At 37.2% G+C, this 22,969-nt stretch overlaps 1 protein-coding gene across 2 annotated transcripts; it reads left to right on the top strand.

Moving 5' to 3' along the window:
- Nucleotides 1-3,648: 3,648 nt before the first annotated feature.
- Nucleotides 3,649-21,790, top strand: LOC124161286 (dnaJ homolog subfamily C member 8). 2 transcript variants are annotated; one of them, XM_046537585.1, is made up of 8 exons: nt 3,649-3,763; nt 4,118-4,276; nt 4,531-4,597; nt 5,417-5,511; nt 7,888-8,127; nt 10,105-10,214; nt 17,221-17,266; nt 20,598-21,790. In XM_046537585.1, exons 1-7 carry the CDS (start codon nt 3,677-3,679, stop codon nt 17,243-17,245), a joined length of 783 nt encoding a protein of 260 aa, XP_046393541.1. In that variant the 5' UTR covers nt 3,649-3,676; the 3' UTR covers nt 17,246-17,266; nt 20,598-21,790. The 2 variants fall into 2 exon arrangements, with proteins under 2 accessions (XP_046393541.1, XP_046393542.1); XM_046537586.1 differs by lacking the exon at nt 17,221-17,266.
- The last annotated feature ends 1,179 nt before the right edge of the window (nt 21,791-22,969 follow it).

Genomic DNA, 22,969 nt, shown 5'->3' on the forward strand with positions numbered 1-22,969 from the left:
GTCTGCATAAAAGTGGTCACGAAGATACTGTGAAGATCGTTCAGTAAGAGAATTAGGAAAAGTAGTGAACGATCTGATCTGGAGAAACTATTTATTTCCGAAAATCGGGGCTCAAATTTGGATGACGTCACAGATTTAGCAAATTACGGGCATAGTTATAGGTAAGTGACCGCCTTCGGCGCACTTATAGGCTTCACTTCAACGGAAACGGTTCATTTCCACCGTGTATTTTCCTCGAGCGTAGAATGACTTATTGAAAGATTCATTCAAATTTCCAACACCTCCTCGAATGTGCTCATTTTCATTTCGAAATTCAGGGGAATCCCACCAGTTTGCGGCGCGGAAACGTGGACGCTGTGGCAAAAGGACGATAAAATACTGGAGACTTTCGAGATGTGGGTATGGAGGAGGATGAAGAAGAGATGAGAGTAAGAGGAAGTTCTCCAAGTAGTGAGTGAAGAGTGGAAATTTGTGGAGAATATGAGGAGACAGACGGTTTGAATGGAGCAGGTACTACGCGTGAAAGGGATGTTGAAAACCCGAGGGAGGAATGTTACGTTAGCCAGTAAGTTTAAAGTAGGAATGGGACAGGCCGGATCGAGTCGCAAATTTTTTCATGAAAACTTACATTCCCCGGCAAAATACCATTAATATTAATAGCCGCCACATAGCTGGTCGTCAGGAATCAGTTCGATCGAACTGCTTTAGATCAAACCATTTTCCATAGTTTCGCTACGAATAAATTTCTGAAAATAGGCTAATCCGAAAAAAATATAAAAATGAAAGAATATACATCAAACTATTCTGGCCATGGCAGTACTCCATGGGTACAGTGCCAATCCAACAGAAGCCATGTTTAGATTGCCAATAGGTGGCTCACTCCAATCCGGGCTCCGGCAATCACCTTCATTCTATATAACTCTTTTCTGGATCGACAAACTCTACGGTCGCCGAGAGTTGTCCGTTGACAGCTAGAAGGGGTAGGGGGCAAGGTTGCCAGGTATGAAAGGGAAACGCCCACCTCACATGTAAACAAAAGGCTTCCCTTAAGAAAGGAACCAGATAGGACGACGAGCTTGAAGGAGCCAAAGCCAGAATCCTTTGTTTTGGCGATTCGACGAAAGGGCTTGTTTTGGTGGTTCAGGCTTTTTTCGGTGCTCCATATGCACATGACAACGCTGTATGACTAGGCGAGGGTGTGAGGTGCATTTGGGGGACAGCGATTGGTTGCAAACCATGTTGGCGCAGGGTTCTCCGCCCCTTCTTTTAAAATACCACCGGACAACTCTCGCCGGCTGGACTGTAACTTGTGCTTCACTGGCCAACCTATGTTGACTGCCATTGCAGGGCGAAAAAACTGCTGCGAATATTTCACATCTGTCATTAATGCTGTAATGGTTCATCTCTCTCAAAAAATCATGATATTTAATGCTTCACTTGGATACTTTGAATAAATTCGGCTCAATTATAATGAAAATAAATTATATTCCTTCTGATACCCGTTTCGACTACATTCTCCTTAGTTACTGGTAATGATAAGTTTTACGCAATTCAAGAGAAAATTATAGGAAAAACGAAAGATCAAGTACTTCAGCAAATTTCATGAATATTCTGCCAACCTCCTTTTCAATTCCTCACAGGATTTTTCTCAGCCCCTACCTTCCCCGTCCGAATGGTTATTTTTTTAATTGCTCATGAATTGACCCTGGTGACGACTTAAGTATTTATTTCGACAGATTGTAATACATGATTGTAATTAACATTCATCAACGCGCGTGGAGTTGTTAAAAAAGACGATAGCGCAAAAGTAACAAATGCAATTAAACGGAAAGATTGAATGTCATAACAACGCACTAACCCAATAAAAAAGCGTCTCCTGACTTTTTTTTTAACACAATTGCGTTCAAACAATCTAACTTTTCGAGAGATGAACAGCATGAAAACAGCTGCCAAAGCTTGACTGGTATCACAAATCATAAAAAGTACAAAAAGTGTGCTGAAGCTCACATGAATTCTAATCCTAGTTACACTAGTGGTCTATGGCTTTCCTTCCCTAGTGGCGGATGTTAATAGTATCCATACTTAATAAATAACAGTTGAACGTTAACTCTTGAATTGTTTCCTATTTAAGATTTGTCTCATTAGCGTCTAAGCTCCTCTGCTAAAATGTGGGTTTTAGGTTTTTTCGGGTTGGTATAATGATCCCAGAAGAAATGAAGAATTTTTGCAAGGCTCTAATAATTATCGCAGCAAAAATCAAGAAAAAATTTACCTTCGCATCAAGGAAAGCCACATCTTATTGCAGATAGGTGAAGAGCCGCGATCTCAAGACTACTCTCGATGACTATATCCTTTGCATCACCACGAGAAAAGAATACTCGGCATGTTGTGAACGGCCATTGATATTTTATCGGTATAAATCTCTCTTCTACATTTGAGTAGCTGCTGTTCTTCGATTTTGACATTTGCAGTTACCGTGAGGTTTCTAAGAAATTTGGTGCCTCAAGGTTTAAACATCTCACCGATGGCTTCTAAGCCTTGCGGTACCGAGATGAAATATCGAAGGAAATATGAGACACAGAATAATATTCTGTTCTTTTCTGCAGAAATTAAGTTGGTGAAATTCCATGGGTCACCTGGTTAAAAGATCTATTACTATATATGAACCATGAGCTCAATTTATGTCAGACCTGACAGAAAGCTCGGTAGGAAACACAATTTTGAAATAGGTATACAACGTTTTGTTAGAGTCGTTTTAAAATAAATTTCCAAAGTGAGTACATTTACTTCTTTATATTGGAGGCCAATGGACCACAATTCCAAGAAATGACTTTAAGGCTGAGGATAGTCACAATAAACCATCTAAGCAGCAGTATTAATTATGGACACATTATTCATAATTTTATTTACTGAAAATTTCATCTAAATATTAAAATCTTCCAGTATAACAAGAAATGAAATTTTAATTTTGTTAAAAATGATCGGTTATCACACATAAGTGAAACGAACTCATGATTAGCCGGTTTCCACTTTTAGTACCATAAATCAGCCTCATTGGACAACCGTTTTAAAACGTATCACCAAATGAAGAAGCAAGCCTATAAATTTCACTGGAGATGGAATTTCTGTAAAATAAAAGAACGCTAAAAATGAAGATTTTTACCTTTTCGGCAATGTAACTTCTTCGTTTTTAGGCCGGCAGATGTTATACCACAAAGGGGTAAGCTGGGCAAAAGTTTTCCAATCCATGATGTACACCCCTCGTCATATGTCACTTAATTGCAGTTATGTTGATTATAGGCAGTAGTCCTCAGTAGTATTTTCTTCCCTCAGTCTGTCCCATAATTATTTGTACTCATCATGGCGAAAGTACTATGTACCACCATGAAAATTACTCTCCTCTTTTTCACTCGCTCCAGAAAGCTTTTTTTCCAGAAGGACTTCTTAGCATCTCTTAGTTTATGATAAATATACAACTTTAAGGGATAAAATTGAACTGGTGGAGTAAATACTAGATGAACCACGTCGAATTCTATTGGAACCACGATTTGAACACGGCGGCGTAAGTCAAAAACCACCGACCTGAAAACCCTCGCGGCCCTCGCGAAAACCACAGGAACTAATAACCAAAAGAATAACGAATTTCAACAAGCTTTCCAAACGACTACATGTTAAAATGGCGACACAACAACCCAAAACATCCAATTTGCCAACTGGTGCTCCAATTAAGAAAGAATTAGAATTCAACGAATTTTACACGGAGGTAAATATAGCACATTATATTTTGAATGAATCGCCATAACTTCCATTTGTGCCGCGCGCTTCCAGTCGCGATGTTGTTGTCCTTCAGAGGTTGTTGAACAATCATTTTCAAATTCATTAATTTGCAAATGCCGCTGCGGGCAGCTTTTGCCGATTTTCAGTCGTTGGAAGTTACAAAGCATTTACTTTTCGGCGCATGAAACAGAATTTTTCGTAAATTTAAACTGACCGAAGTATATGTTGATTTTAACACGGTAAACATGAACATCGCTTGGCCCTTTAATCCTCATTTTTGATGCTGCATGCGTATTTTTATACACATTGGGTAAAAATTATTGTATTTAATTTCAAACAGGTCAAGGAAATAGAGAAAAGGGATTCTGTGCTCACTCCTAAACAACAAATTGACCGGCTTCTCAGACCAGGATCTACATACTTCAACCTCAACCCATTTGCTGTCCTTCAAGTGGAACCTGAAGCACAACTTGATGAAATCAAAAAGAAGTACAAAAGGGTAAGACATATAAATTTTTAACTGCTTATGCCATGTTGCAATTTCTTTTTTTTCCTAAGTAATTTCGCGTAGACAGTGACTCATTAAATTTAAAGTAGTTTTCATTACCGCTACTCAAAGTGATTTTGGAACAGTGGATGGCTCGAAATTTATTTCTTGCCAGGACACTTTTTCAGCTCTTAGAAAATCTAGACGTGTAATTTAAGTAAGTTCTTTTTACGCTCGTAGAATAATTTCATCTCTTTGAATTGCAGCTTTCAATTTTGGTACATCCGGACAAAAATCAGGATGACCCGGAGAGAGCGCAACAAGCATTTGAAAGTAAGTCGCTGATTATTTTCTTCTTCCCGTGTATGTTAAAGGGTAGATTAAGTGGCTCTTATAATATGTCCTCAAACACTCATCTACGGCCGTATCCAGGGCATAATGCAAGATGCTCAGTAAGATGGCAGGAAAAAATGCCGCTCTTTAGTGGATTCAGAAGTAAATTTAAAGTTGTTGTCTTGTTACATTTATGCATACAATCTTGTTAGAGAGAGGCAGATGTCCAGCCGAGCTTATATCGGCAACGTGAAAGCATTCATTGATGACTATTCCTTCCAGGGGCGTAGCTAAGAATTAAGGCTAGGGGGGGTTTTAGGCACAAATATTACTGGGGGTATGGAATACTCGTCAGGGTAAGCAGGAAGTGTGGCAGCCCTCCCCTAGAAATGTTTTTAGATAAATGGCAAGTTTTACGGCTTTCTGAGGAATATTTTATTTATACTTACACTAGCCTTATAAGTGTATTAAATAAAATTGATTTAAGTTAAAGTATTTTATAATAATAAGAAAACAGAAATTTTAAAGATCCTGGAAACAAAATTATTTTATACTATTAAATTACCTCGGGTAATATTTATTTAAGATCACATAATTTTATTTTTTTCAATTTCTCTGAGCTCATAGGGGGAAGGGGTTATCCCCTAATTCCCACCCCCCCCCCCCCCCCCCCAACCCACTCATTGCACTACTGATTCCTCATGAGTAATGGTGCTATTTCTATGAAAACCAATTCTTGGGAATAAATTAAAGGCCAAAACCATTGCTTTCATCCTGATGACATGTAAAATAGTAATTGTAATTTATGATTTTTTTCAGTTGTCAATCGAGCATACAAAACTCTGGAGTGTGAAGAAACACGAATGAAATGCTTAGATGTCATTGAAGAAGCAAAGGAGAGAACAGAGCACATGGTAAGCTATGGCATATAATGGGTACATTTTCAACAACTGCCTACTCCAATTACTATGTTCGTTTTTAAGTTTTGACCTGCTAAGTGTAAGTACTGATACCATGTATGTCAATTTCTCAGTGGGGCCGAGCAATATTTGCATGGATGTTATTCATCGTCATTTCATTTTCATGTGGAACTCATCTTATGTTTGAGCACTTGAACGTTGACCAAGCTCACCCCTTTCATGATTCTCTTTTTAGATGATTTGCTTTAATGTATGCTGTGTATGTGACTTATTTCTTGATACACTATATACTATTGATCTTCTGTTGTATACAACCCTCAATGCTCTGTAGGAATTCAGTAGTAGTGGGTAAATTCAATACATGAGAGAATGTCTGAGGACTCTGATGTAAATGAGAACCCCAAAGCTTTTCTGTATTTATAAATACGTTTTTTGTTAGGTATCATGATTTTTTTAAATGTAGTGGCCCCTTGCCTATACACATATTGTATAAAAAATTCAATGATTGATCTTAGAGTATGCAATTGTTTGCGGTAATTATTCAACTTTGCTTAGTGTAGAAAACACTGATTTCATCACCTATACCATACAGTACAACAACATGAAAATTCTAGTGAATTGTCTGGAAAATGCCTTTATTTTCCTGCATGCATAGGGGGTTGTTCTACCTGTTCTTTCTGTAGATTTAGATATGTTTTTTGAACCACATATTGTAAAAAAATTGTTTGAAACCGACAAAAAATACTCAATCTTTCATTGTGTATACTTTCTTTCATTTTATATTTTAAAATGTTCTAATTTTGTATCATTCCTGCTGGGAAGAAGCAGATTTGTCTCAAAATAAAGCCCATTGTGGCTGCAAAAGTTGGTTGAAGGCTCACATGACATTTGGCCTCAATTATGTTATGTTCTTCGGTGTGCCATATGCGCACAGTGAAAAGAGGGAGAAATGCCCCTCTTGATTTTAAAAGGCTGTGAGGTAGATTATGACAGTGTTAAAAAGAATAGGGGAAAAAACTTGGCTTATCTGCTTCCTTCCCAGGAGTAATGATTTTCCTTCAGCAAAGAAGGAATGATAAAAAGGAAGACACGCACACCTGTGAATTGCTGGCGCTTCATCCACCTCCAGTCTGCAATATCCTTCATTGGGCAGCATTGTTTGTATGAATTGGATAAGGTAGGATAGAGTATTGAATGCGCACACCTTGTATCCTGTTGTTATGTTATTTCTCCCTGGATTAAAATAGAGAATTATTTTTTATATAGGTTACTTATCATACATTATTTATTTGTATTGAAAATTTTGAATGACTTTTACCTCTCAGGGATATGTAGGATGTGGGAGATGTGTGGTATACAGTGGTCATATGAGTGTACATCTTGTTCACAATTCCAATGTCTGGGAATGAAATTATTTTTCACTTATGATATTCACTGCGTATTCCTGAGTGTATATTTTAAAAAAATTACTCTAAATAATGGAAAAATACTTTATGATTTCAGTGCAAGGCAAAAGTAAAAAAATATGGCTCCGTAACTTTATTTTAGTATGAAGAGTGATTAATTTGGGGGTACCATGCACTGAAGAAAGGAAGAGCTTATTTTATTATGAATCAGATAGTTCTCAAGTGGCTCCTTTGTGTTTTAGCTCCTCAGCATTTTGGAGAAATATTATGTTATGGTGTGTTGTAACATCATTTGATGATTTTATCTTGAAAGACTTCCCAAAGTTACCTACTGTCAAAGTAGGGCTCTTCTCTGCCATAAATCACCATTGTCCTGATGTAATGTGTATATAAAATGTGTTATGAAAAATCCAAGATTCACAGGTTTGAACGCTCATAAAATAATTTTGCATGCAAATATTGACTGTTAAAATTCTTTTCACAGGAAGCCAGTCGTTCAAATATTCTTCCACCTGTATTTCTTGAGTATGTTCAAGTCCTCTTTGAGGCATAATCAAAGAAAACTTTGTGCTCCAAATTTTTGCTCTCCAAATGATACGGGATTGTATGTAATTTTCAGAAAAAGAGTTATGCATAATTTACTATGCCCGACTAAACACTCATTTGAAGTTATGAGGACATAGCCGTTTATGATTTTTGGTATCCGTTCTGAAATCTTGAGGAGTGCCTTGATGATAAATTTAATTAGGACACAGGATAGTTTTGAACCATAGTTACTTTTTGTCAAACCTAATAGATTTTTTATGAATGAGTTTTCTAAATTTTACCTCTTGATTTGTTTTTGGTGTGTGGGTGGTAGAGTAAAGCCATCATCTGGCCTCATTCTTTCATCCCCATCAACTGAGATCATTATTTTGTTCATACTTGTGACCTATGTCTCTTTCTTCCTGCCCTCTGGGCTCAGATAAGTGAGAAGAAGAAAAAGCTCAAGCGTGAAGGTCGTGACCCCGTGGTCGATGAAGACGATCCAGTGAATCGCCGGCATGCTGTGTACGTCATGACAATGCGATTGTTTGCTGACATGGAGCGCAGGAGACGTGATCTTGAGCAACGGGACATGGAGGAGAGGAAGCGGAAGAGGGAGCAGGAGATCCAGGAAGAACAGAAGGCCACTCTTGAGAAGGAGTGGCAGAAAAACTTTGAGGTGGGTGCTCATATAATTTCTATGCATTCAGAATGTGTTTCAGAATTTCTCTCTGGAAATCCTAGTGGTAGGATACTGAGCAGATCCTGATGTGATTTAACTTTATAATGTAATGTGAAAACTTTGTCATGTAATCTTATCTCTAGCGGGTCAAGCAATAAACAAAACTGGCAAGGCACCTTACGTCTTGGATGAATGCCCACGTAAGCATTCTCTTTCGAACAGAAGTACCTTCCATTATGATAAGAAACAATGGTCCTTATTCGTTTAAAATTTTCCACTGAGTAAATTCTAATTTGCCAGTATTGCACGTCGCATATCTGTACCACAATACCTGCGTGCGTGGCCTGATGGGAAAGTCGCTATAAAACCGTGTGGCACTCAACGTGTTAAGCAACAAGTGTAAAATGTCACCACCAAGAGGTGGAGTCGTATTTTAAAGTCGGTCCTTGCCCATGGTGTCTGGAAGTGAATTATCACACTCTTAAGTCTTTGCCCAAAGTTTATTTCCATCAAATGGATCGACCGAGTTAGTAACGTGGAGGTCCTAAGAAGAATAGGAGAGAAGAAAAGCCTCATGAAAACCTTAGTAAGAAGACGGAACAACCTTATAGGACACATCTTGAGACATGATTCTCTGATGAAGACAATTGTCGAAGGACAAGTGGAAGGCAAGAATGGAAAAGGAAGACCCCGAACAAAATATATGGAACAAGTAAAGAAGGATGTGAAAGAGAAGAAATACGTAGGTGTGAAAAGATTAGCTGATAGGAGAATAGAGTGGAGAGCTGCGTCAAACCAATCCTAGGATTGTTGACCAGTGATGATAATGATGATCAATAAGGAGAGGAGTCGCTGGTGATGGCACGGGTGGATAGCGAAGCGCTTCAGTAGCATGGCCTGCTCCTCGACTCTCACTGGCGGCTACATTCCGACTGACCACTGATGAGAGGCAAGTGACCAGTGTCAAGTGGTGACTGACGACCAGTCCCTTAAAGTCTCCACCGAATCATTATCTGAGAAGGGTGAAACTAGGACATTGATGGTACGACAAAGAGGAAGGAGAAAAGGAGGGTTAGCCGTACTTGAAAGTGATGGGTACAAATCCCAAGACGTTCCACATCATATTTATGCATACCGTATATGTCTGAATATAGTCCCCTCTTTTGTTCCAAAAATGCCAGTGGCAAAAGTAATGGGGGGGACTATATTCAAGCGCATTTTTTTAACTTTTCCCGAAACTGAAGACTCAAAATTAGGGGGGGGACTATATTCGGGGAAATACGGTATTTTTGGATATGTAAATGTTCCATTTTCAGATCATTACCCAAGTATTGTAAACAATTGATTTCATCTGTTGTCATGAGCAAAGGTTAAAAGAGATATCTATGTGCTGGAGGGAGGATATTTCTTTAACATCACTGGTAGAGCACCAATCCATACTTAAAATGATGTAATAAATTCTAGGTTGCACTCAACAAGTTAAGTCTCTCACATTACACCCCTGTAGGAGTCATTCACCAATTATTTAATTGGGATTTGATATATAGTTTGGAGAATAAATAGACCCATATTTTTCCATTTTTCTATCCATCGTCTTCTTCTGAAGCTATTCGAAGCAAAAAGTTGACTGCCGTGGCCCTTTAACCGATTAGTTGAGCCAAGACCATTTTAAGTATTGTCCACCAAAATATGTACATGATCCAGGCAGAAGACCATAGGCAAAGTGTATTCCACTATATTTGGGGAGGAGGGGGACCAATTTTTTTATATCACTGATCTATACTTAATTATCACTGAAACTATAGTGTGGTCGGCGCTGTCTGTATCAATCTTTTAGAGCCTGAGAAAAAAGCACTAGAATTTCATGTATTCTTGCCTTCATATTTGATTTTTTTGCTGTTGGGTTTTTACTGTGTGGGTGCATTTATCTATTTGAACAAAGTATACCCTTATGTATTTATTTACATTTTACAGGAGTCAAGAGAAAACAGAGTGAATAGCTGGAAAGCATTTCAAGCATCAGGGTCTGGGAAGAATAAGAAGTTTAAGGGGTTCAAGCCTCCGAAGCACAAAGCAGAATCAAGGTATGGCCTTGTCATTTTAAAGTTCATCGTTGATTTATGTGTGCCTTCTCATTGCTATTTTTCTCTTGTATGTCCACTTGTTGAGGGTGTACTGAGATTTATGATAAATGGGGATGGTTTTGTTAGTAGTGAAGGCTGCTTGGGTGGTCCACCAGGTAATCCCCTCCATGGCTGCAGACTTTTTGGCGCATGAGTTGTACTCCATCCTCAGGGCATTCAGCCGTGAGGATGGAGTACAGCCTGTACCCCAAAACATTGGCAGCCTTTGAGGACATTACATGATGGAGCACCCAAGTGGCCTTCATTACCAGCATACACCAGGAAAGCATCAGATGAGGGGATATTATCATCGTGTGGAGCAGTGGCGTAACTATGGGGCAGGGATGAGGGGAGAGATCCCCCCCAAAAATCCTCAGAGAAATAAAACAAAGATATTGTCTATTTTTGACATGTAATAACTGCATCTGCTTTAAGTTAAATCTTTAACGCCAAAATAAGTCTGACCACCTCATGCGGGATGATAATGTACCTTTTTTTTCATGCATATGACTAGGATATCTGGTAAACATAATTTTTATTTTTAATTCTCCTCCTATTACACACAGTAATATTAGGCCAGTCAATAAAAAGAGTGAGTCTAAAGGTACATGTAAGCTAAGATCTAGTTCTTTGCTAGTGAAAAGAAAGGCATGAAGTCTTCTTAACCTGTCAGTGGGTGAAAGACTTCCGTGTTCCTGCTGTTTATATGCTCAGAAATGCCAAACATCGAACAGCATTACATAATTACTAGTGATGGGTCGGTTCGATTCCTCGATTCTTCGATTCCTCGATTCTCGACCAAGAACCGGAATCGAAAACGAGTACTTGTCAAAGTGAAAAATCGATTCCGATTCCAGTAGTACTTCAAACCACAAATTTATATACGACCGCGTTTCCAACAGTCATTTGAATTTTCGCACCACGTAATCGTAATAACAAAACACATATCTTGAGATGTGCGAGTACTCCAAAATTCGAATCGAGTCGAGTAGTTGGTACTCAACTCGAGCGTTTCGAGTAGCATCACGAATGTCGAGTCGAGCAGTTAAGGTTACAGAGCTTTCGAGGCTAGTAGGTCCAGCAGTCTGGCGACAGGAAGCGCTATCATGAGACTCATGTAATAATGCCGTTTTAAAAGCCGGCGGCCGATCGTCTTCCTACCCGGCGCACACTGGTCCGAAATCGGAAAAAGCTGGAATCAAGTCCAAAATGACCTTTTTGGGGATAGAGACATGAAACTTAGCGTAAATACTCATAAATCATTACCAGATATAGATTTCTATGCCATTTTGCATAAATACGACCCTTTAGTGAGATACAGTGGCCCAAACATGACCAATTTTTCAATGCCACGCGAGGTATCGTTTTTCCTCAAAAAATATTTGAATTTATCCAGGTGATTTTGCGTTGGTATAAGTTTTATGGAATAAAAAACGCAATATTCCTTTGACCTATACTTTCAATGACTTTAGAAAATTTTGGCTCTCATCTGTCTGCCTTTACAACGCAAAATGGCCGACCCGTTTTTCGCGTGAAATTTGACATATAGTAGACATTATCCTTCGTTTACGTAAAATATAACTCGGAAAATTTGAATTACAATATAAAGTAGGGATTTATAAAGAGTACTAATTAGAAATCTCGGAAAAAAAATTCCGACGAAGGAAATAAGAGCGATTTTTCAATCGCGCGTCAAGGCTGAGCTACACGCCGCGGAACTCTGAGGCTCGGTAACTGAAGCCGAATTTTCAAGTTTTTTAAAACATTAGTCTTGAAAATCTTCATTTAAAAAATGGATAATCGTCTTCATTGACTTAAATCACTAAACTGAGGATGATAAAAAGGATTATGTACAGATCGACTGGAACATTTAGCGCATTACTCGAGTGAAAATACTAATGATTGGATATTTTTCGGAACCACCCCAAGCATAAGAAATATGGCTCGGGTATTGAAGTAAAGTGAAGAGATTAAGTCAGCATGCTTAAGAGAGAGAAAAATGAACTGTTTTCGTGAAGGGCAAAAACCGATACCCTTTCCACCTTCACCGAGGTGAGACGCGTGGAAGGGGGAGTTTTCACACCACAAGGCTCTTTTGGCCTTTTTTATTACTGCGTCCGTCCGATGTGATATTCATTTGTAGCGTTTAGTTTATTTCTTGAACTTAAAAAAAGCAAGAGATTTTAAGGTTTATTCAATGATGTGAAAAGTATAGAATTTTTTTGGCTCTACAAAACTAAAGTTTAGTTCTACAGTTTGTTCGCTTCGTCCACTTAAATTCCAGGAAGATTCAAGATACAAAAAAAAATCGTTGATATCATTTTTAATAAAAATTCCAAAGTCTCCGAAATCTTGCAATTTCGGTAGGAAAGTACTTGCCCAGCCACAAAAGTGTGTAGCAAAAGGCAATTTTCTGCAGGCAGCAATACTGTAACATGGAGACGTCAAAACCTGCTGGCTGAGCATGTAGAATTATTGGTTTTTCTGCTTGAAAATTTGAAAGGGCCAAATTTTACATGATTCATATACGTAGTATGTAATCTTTATTACACCCATGTCTCGTATAGCGCAAGGGATGCGTTCCTTGGGGTCTTTGCGCTATATGAATTTGCGTTATACGAGAGCGTTTTAACATAGGGAAGATAGGGATACGTTCCTGGTAGCATAGGTCTTTGGTATTGAATTTCCTCTAAAACATCTATATTCCCATAAAAAGCCGTAGAAAACATTATTTCTATAAATATTTATAGTTTAAAATATCTTTAAAGATAGTATTCACGCATTCAAAGACTTTTATTCACGTTAAAAAAAATTCTTACGTGCTTTCGAAATTCCATCCTGTCGTGCGGGTGGGCTAACATCTGCTATCTCAGGGGATCGTAATGCGTTGCCGGCAGTTGACGATTTTTCAAACTAGTCTAAAAACAACTGTTGTGTCACCCAGGCCCTTTTGTCGCTCATTGAAATGACAGGAAAATGCTACTTTAAATGCCATTTCATAGCTAGCGGAGTTTATGAATGATAAATCATTTTAATTTGAAGTCCTCCGAGTCATTAGCAGCTACGTGAAACAGTCTTTAAATGCCTTGAAACCTGACCCAGGTTTTCCTTCCCTGAAAATGAATGAACGAGAATGCATTCTTTTCCAAAAGAATATCGTCTCGTCAACACTAAATCTAGTTGAGGGGGAAAGGAGCCACTTTCAATAACAGCTTGGAGTTCATCAGAAAATGTTGTGGTGGCTACGCTATCAACACTTGCAGATTCACCTGATATCGCCGCACTGAAAATACCTGCTTGCCGTTTAAATTCTGGAACCAACCGCTTTCACTAAATGTCTCGGAGCGATTACCACTCTCGTCTTTTTGCACTGATTCCCCATGAACTTTCCGTATGTGTAGACCGCTTGGTTGAAGTTGGTGCGGCTGAGGTCACTGATATTTTAGCTTCGTCTTTATTCAGAATAAGGCATCGTGAGTTTAAACTTCCACGCAATATCGCTTTGACGCTCTCCATTTTCAAAGCAATTGACCTCTCTCATGTCCTCTTCTAGGTTTATGGTTTTTCTTGATAAATTCTTGATTTTTCTACACGCATTCCTATTTTTTGCCATATTCTCTTGGTTTTTACTCTGTATGGCTCTATCTAAATCACCTGCTGAACTGTATTCCTGAGACGCAGAAGGCCTATGACTGCGGGGAGGGAACGAAGCCATTGTGTTTGAGACTCTATAGCGGACCCTTTTATGTGTTGATGCTATTCATGCGCAACTCGGCCACCGCTCCATTTCTCCCCCGTGAATACCGATGACCTTGAAGGCTTTAGCCTAGACCCTCTACCTGGAAGTCAATCGCCCGGTAACCTACGACGGCAAAAATACGTCTCAAACCGTATTGCTGAAAAAAAACTCATTTCCACTAGCCCCACGCTTAATTAACGATCTAAATTATTTATTATCATTCTGTTAATGAGACGAGATAAATCTTTGGTAGGCCGGCTATCTGGACCCAATGACGAGTAATACTTTTGGCAATTGCACAGCAATGAATTTCGATTAATATATAAACAAAAAAGAAGATTTGAGGCAAGAAATAATATTAATATGCGTAAATTGATAGAAATTACGTGTGTACTTAGTGCAAGTTTACGTTTTATCACGAGAGCGTTTAAAATTTTTGATTAGGCTACACTGCGTTGCAATGTTTCCCCGAGGAACGAATTTGCGCTATATCGAAATTGCGCTAATCGAAATTGTGCTATACGAGACATGGGTGTATAGCTGTGAAAATTACTATACTCAGGGCTCTCCCTCGTAGTTTGGGTACATATATATGGTGGACATATTACTTGGGGTTAATTAATTTCAATTGTCCTTATGGAACTGTTGGAGACACATTAATTTTCATTCACCTCCTACTTCTGCCAATAACCATCAACCATCTTCATTATATTTTCCTTCTTACATTAGACTAGACATTCATCATAGAAAATTGGAGTAGAATATACTGTAGTATGCATTGCTGTATATGCCTGGTTCAGAAATTATCATACTCGACTCGACTCGATACTTGGGAATAATTTTCAACTCGACTCGAGATCAAAAAGTGCTACTTGGAAATCCCTATTATATTCTGAAGCAGCAAATGCAGACTAGGGAGGCTGTGACAGGTATATGGTCAAGATAGAGTGATGCATTTGGAAAAGTACCCAAAGTCACCATAGCAAACACTGTTGAAGCTGAAGTGGAAGCTTATTTATCAGAGATGAATGCACCACCAAATTCCTTCCCTGGGAAATACTGGAAGACTTGTATCTCCTACCCAAGGCTGAAAGTATTAGCGAAGAGGTTTCTTGCCATACCGCCATCCCCTGTGTTCAGTGAAAGACATTTAGTTCTGCAGGAAAAATATGTGAAGTAAAATGCAACAGGCTTTATCCTGACAGAGTGAAGATGCTTTGCTTTCTGAGCAAAAATTTAGTCTGTAAAAGGAGACTAAATTTGTGAGACATTATTGATAATATTAAGATATTATCAATAAAAGATAGTTATTAAATGAGATACTTTTATTTTAAATTTAAACATGAGTGCTAATATTCTAAAGTAATACCTATCATGTAACAACACTTTTCTGGTATATTCCATTTTGAATTTAGCTATTATATTTTAGTTACATAGTGATGATATGAAAGATGCTTTTGTCAACTGACTCTTTCACAGAGTAATATTTTTTAAAGTGGTTTTCTTGTTGCCTGGAATTAAGTGTTATTTTTCTTGGAGCCTACGGCATCAGAATCGATGGAATCGGTATCAGTAGAATCGGAATCGAAATGTCGGAATCGGGATCGGAATCGATAAAATTTTGGAATCGACCCATCACTAATAATTACCTTTCTTGGTAGAGGCCAGTTACCTCTTTGATTACAAGTGAGTTTATAATTGTAAATCTTTTTCTATACTTACAATTAGTTGTAATGGGATGCTAAATTTTTATAGGCGTTATTCCGGCTCTTTGAATCTTTTAACGACCTGATAATTAGAAGCACAGCTAATTTATTTTGACCAACCAAAATTTGGTGGTCTTATCGATAATTTGAAGCTCATGATCCCAAAATATGACGCACAAATATATTATAACAAGATTTAAGAATACACCAAAGAAGAGATGCATGAAAAATAATTCTCTTATAACGATACCTCCCCTTCAAAAACGCTCAACAGTCACCCACTAAATCAAATCCGCTCATCTAGTCACCTAACAATACGAATCCGTTCAGCTGTTATTAGCCGTAGCATAAACACTCACCTCCGATGCTTGGAGAATTGGAGGTGAGCGGTTATGCTCCAGCTGAGCGGATTCATATTGTTGGTCTACTAGATGAGTGGATTTGATTTGGTGGGCGATTGTTGAGCGTTTCTGCAGTGGAGTTATTGTTACAACAGAATTATTTTTCATGCATCTCTTCTTTGGTGTATTCTTAAATCTTGATAGAAAATATTTGTGTGCCATATTTTGGGATCATGCTCTTCAAGTTTAGAATTTTGTCCTAATTAATCCAAGTATTAGAGTTTGCTATTTAACTGTAGCCTTGCTTACCATTTAAATTGTATCCAGCAGCACCAAAAGATGCTATTAACTGCTGGGTAAATGTAAAGAATTGAGTTTAGTTATAACATTAAAACAGATAAAAATATGTACTAATCTAAAAAAATCACATTTTCATTTTAAATAAGAATGTGAAAGTTTTACTATAACTTTTAAAAATTATTTTAAAAAACCCATGTTTTTATACAAACTAAAAAGAAGGAAATAAACCACTCTGTCTTGGCCCTAGGTCCCATGATTAAATTTAGCATATAAAAGACTTAAGTTCAAAACCAAACATTCAGATAACATGATACCTCAGGCTAGGCATAAATGATGCCATCTATTTTGCTGTTATCATCATTAATATAACCATAATTCTTGTTAAAAACAGTTTGCATGTGTGCCAAGTCAGTTCTCAACAGCTATAACTACCTGTGTGTACATGGTTCCTGGGGAAGTCCAATTTATCCTTAAATATATTTCACATTCTGGGCTTCTCATCTGTCTTCATGATATTAGTGTATTTTGATACTTGTTGAAATGACTAAGGCTGCTCTCAGAGTGTATATGCACAGTGGTCTGGCTTTATGTCGTGTCCTCAGTGGTGTACTATCAACTACCTCCTGTGTGGCTTGGACCCCTCCATATTTTAAATTGCCAATGGCACTATGCTGTGCCGATATGGAATGGATACAGTGTCTTCCAGAGCATGGTGTGATGTGTCTAAAGGCACCCTTAAGAGCCCATTGTTATTCCAAGTTAGTATGCCATGCTATCCATGGTAGACGGCAAAAAGCGGGATCATCTGAAAGCAGCCTAAAACTAGCAGATGAGAGTGTTATCTAATTTGAGCTTGTCGTTACCTTGTGACTGGTTGGCAGTGAGCGGTCTGATGGTGATCATTGATGCTGTTGCCACCATTCTAAGGTGTGTATGCCACTTCTAAGCCTCATGTATGCCTAGAGTGCCTGATAATTATTCTCCCTTTAGCTCTTGGCCTCCTTTAAATTATTTGTTGGTGGTGGGAACTTGTAATCAACATCCTTATTCTCCTTGCTTTTTACCTTTTTCTCATGTTGCAAAAAAATGTGTTTGCTATTTTACCACATAGAGATGAATCAATGTATGCATTGCTTGTGTATTTGATTCATTAAGCACCTTAGCCATTGAGTTTTCAGTTTGCTTGTTAGTGTATCATACCTTATGATTAATTTATTTTGTCCATACTTATGTGTAAATGTTTTCCTCCCTATCCCTCTTTTCCTGTTACCATGGAGCCTCAGTTATATGACAATATAGATCCAAAGAATTAACCTTACAATAGGAAACCCATTTACCATATTTTAGAGATAAATTCAAATGACGAACAATATTATGTATTCCATTTTAAGATGTCTGGGATTTAGAAATAAATCTAGAGAATAAAAAGAAAAATTGTTTTAAGAAACATTCAATGTATTCTGTGACTGTTAGAATGTGATTAGTCTTGAGGCAGTTCACCATATAACTTACTCCATGGAATGTGCAACATTTCTGTTAGAATATCTGTAGCAATGTACAACCAAGATTGATTTACATGTAAATAGATCAGCATGAATGGGCTTTTGTGCAACCTGGAAAAGTTTTGCAACTAAAGGTGGTACAATAGAGAGTGACTTCCCATAGTTATAGATGTATTTATGCTGGGAAAACTCACTTTTGTCTTACAACCAAGAGAGTCATGCAAATGAATGTCGTTCTACTGAGGTTTCACTGTACCAAGTTTTCATTTTTGCTTACATTATACTGGTTGAAAATCTCAATAATATTGATGAGTGTTTGGGTAACATGGCATGCCTTACCTTGTGTGATGGAAAATTATGTAGTTGTCATTATTGATGGAATGAACAAGCTGAACACGTATGGCAAAGTTATTTTCCATTCCCTTGGTGTTTAGGGCTTCTGAATGTAGGGTAGTGATTATTAGGTGTATTTAGCATCAGTCTTATGATTAACATTAAAAAGGAGAACTTTGTACTTTCACATTAATATTTATTCACGGCCATGGTTTCAACATTAGACGTCATCATCAGGTCGTGAGTAAACATTAATGTGAAAGTACAAAGTTCTTCTTTTTAATGCTAATTATGAATCGCTTTCACCAAGTTACGCCTCAAGCAATCAATTTTATCAGTCTTATGGGTAAAATATTAGGAGCTTGCAGCTTGCTCTTTTTTTTTTAGGTTTTCAATTGAGTTGTAATTTTGAGAATTTAAAATTAAAACTTGCTATGTGATCAAAGACAACATTAGCTCTAGTAAGGAACAAATATTTCTTTTTAAATTTTAAGGTTGAGGTATGCAACCTAATTATTGTTTCTATGTGAGAATCAAATCTTTTTTTTCTTGACAGACATTTTGAATGAAACTGATAAACTAAACCAAAATGAACAAAGGAATTCTTATTCTTTTTATGTTCATCTTCAACCAAATAAAAATATCATGGGATAACTGAATGTGTTTTTTCGTGGTATAAATGCCTTTCGAAAGGATCGACCACACTGTAGAGTAAAATTATTGATTAAATTATTCTTGGTGTCAATTATGAAATCATGCATGGTACAAGACTGTGATTTTATTTTGCAAATTCTTTGAAAGCATTGCTGTTGATTTTGGCATGTTCCCGTTTGACTACAGTAAACCCAATATGTATTGCTTTGTGGCTGACTGAGGAACCACCTGCTAAAATAGCAAAAGTTGTTTTGAAATTACTTTAATTGTAAAATCATAGGCATTGTTAACCTGCTTTTTTGAGACATTGCAGTGGAGCAGAAAAAGGATTGGATATTTATGTAGCAATAATGATTTGTTTGCGGAGCCAAACCTTAAGAATAAATTTGAAAATAGTATGTATTTATTCCCACCGTGTGCTAAATTTCATGCATGATAAGATTTTAATTTCTTAAGTAGAAATTCTAAAAATGATTGCTCAATTGAGAAGTTTAACTCAATTGTTAGTCTTGCCTGAATGCTCACAGCCCATGCATAGAAACCCTTGTCCGACCTGGACTAGTTGATTTTTGAGAACACACTGTACCCTGACTTAATAATCCATCATAGAGATGCTATTCTGGGAAAATATCAGGGTTTTCATCAGTCTGCTATCATTTCGTCTCCTATTAATTTTACTATTAAAAATACAACATGCATACATTCGTGGAATTAAGTTAAGCATGGAACTGTTGAAAATATTTTACCATTGTATATACTTCATATGTAGTCTCTTTCATAATTTTAAGGACACAGTTTGTGGTGACACTTCTACTTCTCAAGGAAATTTAGTTTTCCTTTCTCCTTTTGTAGTCCTTGGCTACGCACCACAAATATTTCGTTTGTGGGTGAATATGTATGCATTCAAAGGGAGAAGTTACTTCTTTATTGCAAATTTATCATTCTTTATTATTTTATGTTGGATTTTTGTGTGCATTTACTGTGTACTTGCCCCGATTTTTAACTCCCATTTTGTATTTTATATATAAAAGGCTTAAGTTGCAAGTAGTAAACAAAGTAAAATAAATAGTAAGTAAATACGAAACAAGTGAGCAAGCTGAAAAATAACGGAACAGTATGCTGCTACGAGGACTCGATCCCAACATCTCAACCTCCACAGAAAAACATCTTCTCCTCTAGGCCACTGCAGCTACTTACAACAAAAGCCTTATAATAAGTGAAAAATAATCCATCTGAGAAAACTGGGGCAAGTATGCAGTAAATGCGCTCAAAATAATCATGAAATCCAACATAAAACAATTACAGGACGATTATAAATTTACAATAATGAAGTTACTTCTCCCTTTGACTGCATATATATTTATTTACCCACAAACAAAATATTTACTATGCATTGTCAAGGACAGCAAAAAAGGGTGAGGGAAACCTTTTTCTTCCTTGAGAAGCAGAAGTGGCATCACAAACTTTGTCGTAAAACTTTTGAAAGTACTTACATGAATCCAAGAAAAAGAATTAATAAATTATTTTGGGAATCAGAAGCCCCTGAGTTTGTGCATGCATGTATGTAGTTGGCAATTGCTTGTATGTGAAATACATAACGTAGTGAAGGAATGCATCGTTGGTGATTTTTCTAAAATAGGCATTTATAATCTTGTAGAATAGATGTTACTGCATCACTATTACCGTTGTAGTCCTTGTTGACACCAGACATCTGTATGTATTTTATAAAATGTAGCTTGTCCTGATGATAACATAATTTTTACTTTCAGTCCCCAGCAATAGAAGTGGTCACTAACATTGTACTGCACACATTGAATATTTCTTCGAGAAGTTATTCTTCACTTTAAATATCTGATTGCTGGGCAGGAGAAATCTAAGCGTGGCCATTGATGTCGTTGACTTTTTTTGGGTGATAACTTGCCTAAAGACATCAGCCGTCCTTGTTTCTTCTCTTCATGGAAAGCCAAGGAAAGGGTGTTGCTTTACCTATGGCTGTCAATGTGATTGTGTCATGTGCACTATCTTGTTAATTTTCAGCTGAAAGTGTTGATACAGATCCTGGTGATTCGGTTGTGTAAGATTTTTTTATTTCAAATTGTAAGCCAGAGTTCCATGTAATGTAAATTTCTCTGTAAAGTTCTCATAGTGTCAATTTAAAAAGAGATTAATCTCTTATGTCCTTTCTAAAGAAGAAATATTGATTCTAGCGTAACTCCGACTGACCCCAATAGCTTTGGAAGTTGAATGGGTTTTTTACAGCCCTAGCAACTCAGTGCTTTCTGTGAAAAATGCTGTGAGATGTTTTCAAGTTCAAATTATTTTCTACCTAGTGAGTAGTTGGGACCATTTGAAAGTAGAATCTCATTGCAGTATTCTTGTCCCTGCTCTACAGATTGCTACACGCATTGCATTAAGTTTCATGCTCATTCATTTTCTCAATAAATTGCAGTGACTTTTCACTTACGAAACCCCATGGTTCCCTAAATATCAGACTTCCTTAGCTAGTAATGTTGCACACTTTCAAGGGAAACAGAGCATTCACAAAACACTACATGAACAGCAATTCACTTTGAAAAATTTTATTGTTGTGTGTGCTTTTACAGTGTTAAAAACTTCTGTAAGGAATACACCCACAACCATCTGATGTGTGTATTTGCTGAAATAATGTTACAGAAACTGTTGAATAATCAGTTGAAAAGGTTTACTATTATGTTCAAAAAGAGAATTTTCTGTGAACATATTACTGTAATTGTGAGGCAAATGCCTCAAGGAATATGACTTCTGACAATTGTGATGTATATTTATCAGACGAAATTTTCTGTACTGTGAATTAATTTACTGAACTTTTTTATTATTTATAATCATTGTGATGGAGACGTTATCTTTGAAAGATCACCGCAGGTTGAAATTTTGTGAGACTGGGAATTCGGTTGCCCAAAAATAAAAATTTATAGTAATTTCATATTATTTACATGATTTTTCCATTTATTTTCTTCATTTTTAATAAATTTAAAATTCTGTCATAGAAAGAGAAAATTAATCCAGTGGTATGTATTCATTAGATTTTAAGTAGGGTTAACTGAAAGAACTTGATGTTCTTCTTTTTCATAAATAGTATACCTTGACGATGAACTCCTTCCTGAATCTACCTTAATGAATCTCTCCCTTTTATCACATAATATTACGTTATTTTGTAGGCCACTATTTATAATAGTACTAACATGTACAAATTATATAAAATTTTCTAATTGCTCTATGCAGTCATAATTTGTTTTGTACCAGCATCAGCAAAAATTTATTTTGAAATATGAATAATCTCTCCCCAAAATCTAAATTTCACAAGAATTCAAAAAGAAAATTGATGAGATGTAAATGTCACTTTTTAATGGTTTGGTGCTTCTCTTCATACATAGCAGCATAACCCGATCGCTATTTTTTAGTTTTCCCAATAGGCACAAATGTATTTCAAAAGCCATTGCCGAAGTCCTTATGCATGTCAGATAAATACTTTGTTGCCAATGAAAGGCTTGTATTTACAACAAATATGCCAGGCAGGTTGAAGGAATCAGATGAATGACAAGTCTCATAATGGTCTTATAATTGTAACACTGTTGGAATGGATGTAGGGTATACCCTGGACACCATCCCTGAGTGAGCCAGTTCATAAGTCTTTTGAATCTTACGTTGCATTTCATAAGTACTAGGTTGTGGTCTGAATCCGCATCTGCTGCTGGGGAGCTGCGCGAGTTTTTCACACTATTCCTTTAACCTCTGTCTTACCATAATGTAGTCCATTTGATATCTCCCCACATCCCCTGGACTTTTCCATGTGTACCTTTGCCCTTTATGATGATTGAACCATGTGTTTTTGATGAATAACTTGTTTCTCTTGCAAAATTCTGCTGCTTTCTTGCCCCTGTCGTTCCGAATTCCTAATCCAAATTCTCCTATTTCATTTCCCTCCCTCCCTTCCCCGACTGAAGCGTTCCAGTCCCCCATCACTTCCAGATTTTTCTTACGCTGTGTGTCTCTAATTATTTCCTCGAGCTGTTCGTACACCTCATCTACTTCCTCCCTATGATTGTTAGCGGGCCTGTAAACTTGGACCTCCACAAGGTTGGTGGGCCGCACCTCAATTTCT

Source organism: Ischnura elegans, chromosome 6, assembly GCF_921293095.1.
Source record: "Ischnura elegans chromosome 6, ioIscEleg1.1, whole genome shotgun sequence".
NCBI classification, from domain to species: domain Eukaryota; kingdom Metazoa; phylum Arthropoda; class Insecta; order Odonata; family Coenagrionidae; genus Ischnura; species Ischnura elegans.

Coding starts and splice junctions, on each gene's coding strand:
- LOC124161286 (XM_046537585.1), top strand. CDS start 3,677: ATGGCGACACAACAACCCAAAACATCCAATTTGCCAACTGGTGCTCCA. Junction 5,512..7,887: donor AGGAGAGAACAGAGCACATG/GTAAGCTATGGC, acceptor CTCTGGGCTCAG/ATAAGTGAGAAGAAGAAAAA. Junction 10,215..17,220: donor AAGCACAAAGCAGAATCAAG/GTATGGCCTTGT, acceptor ACTGGTTGGCAG/TGAGCGGTCTGATGGTGATC.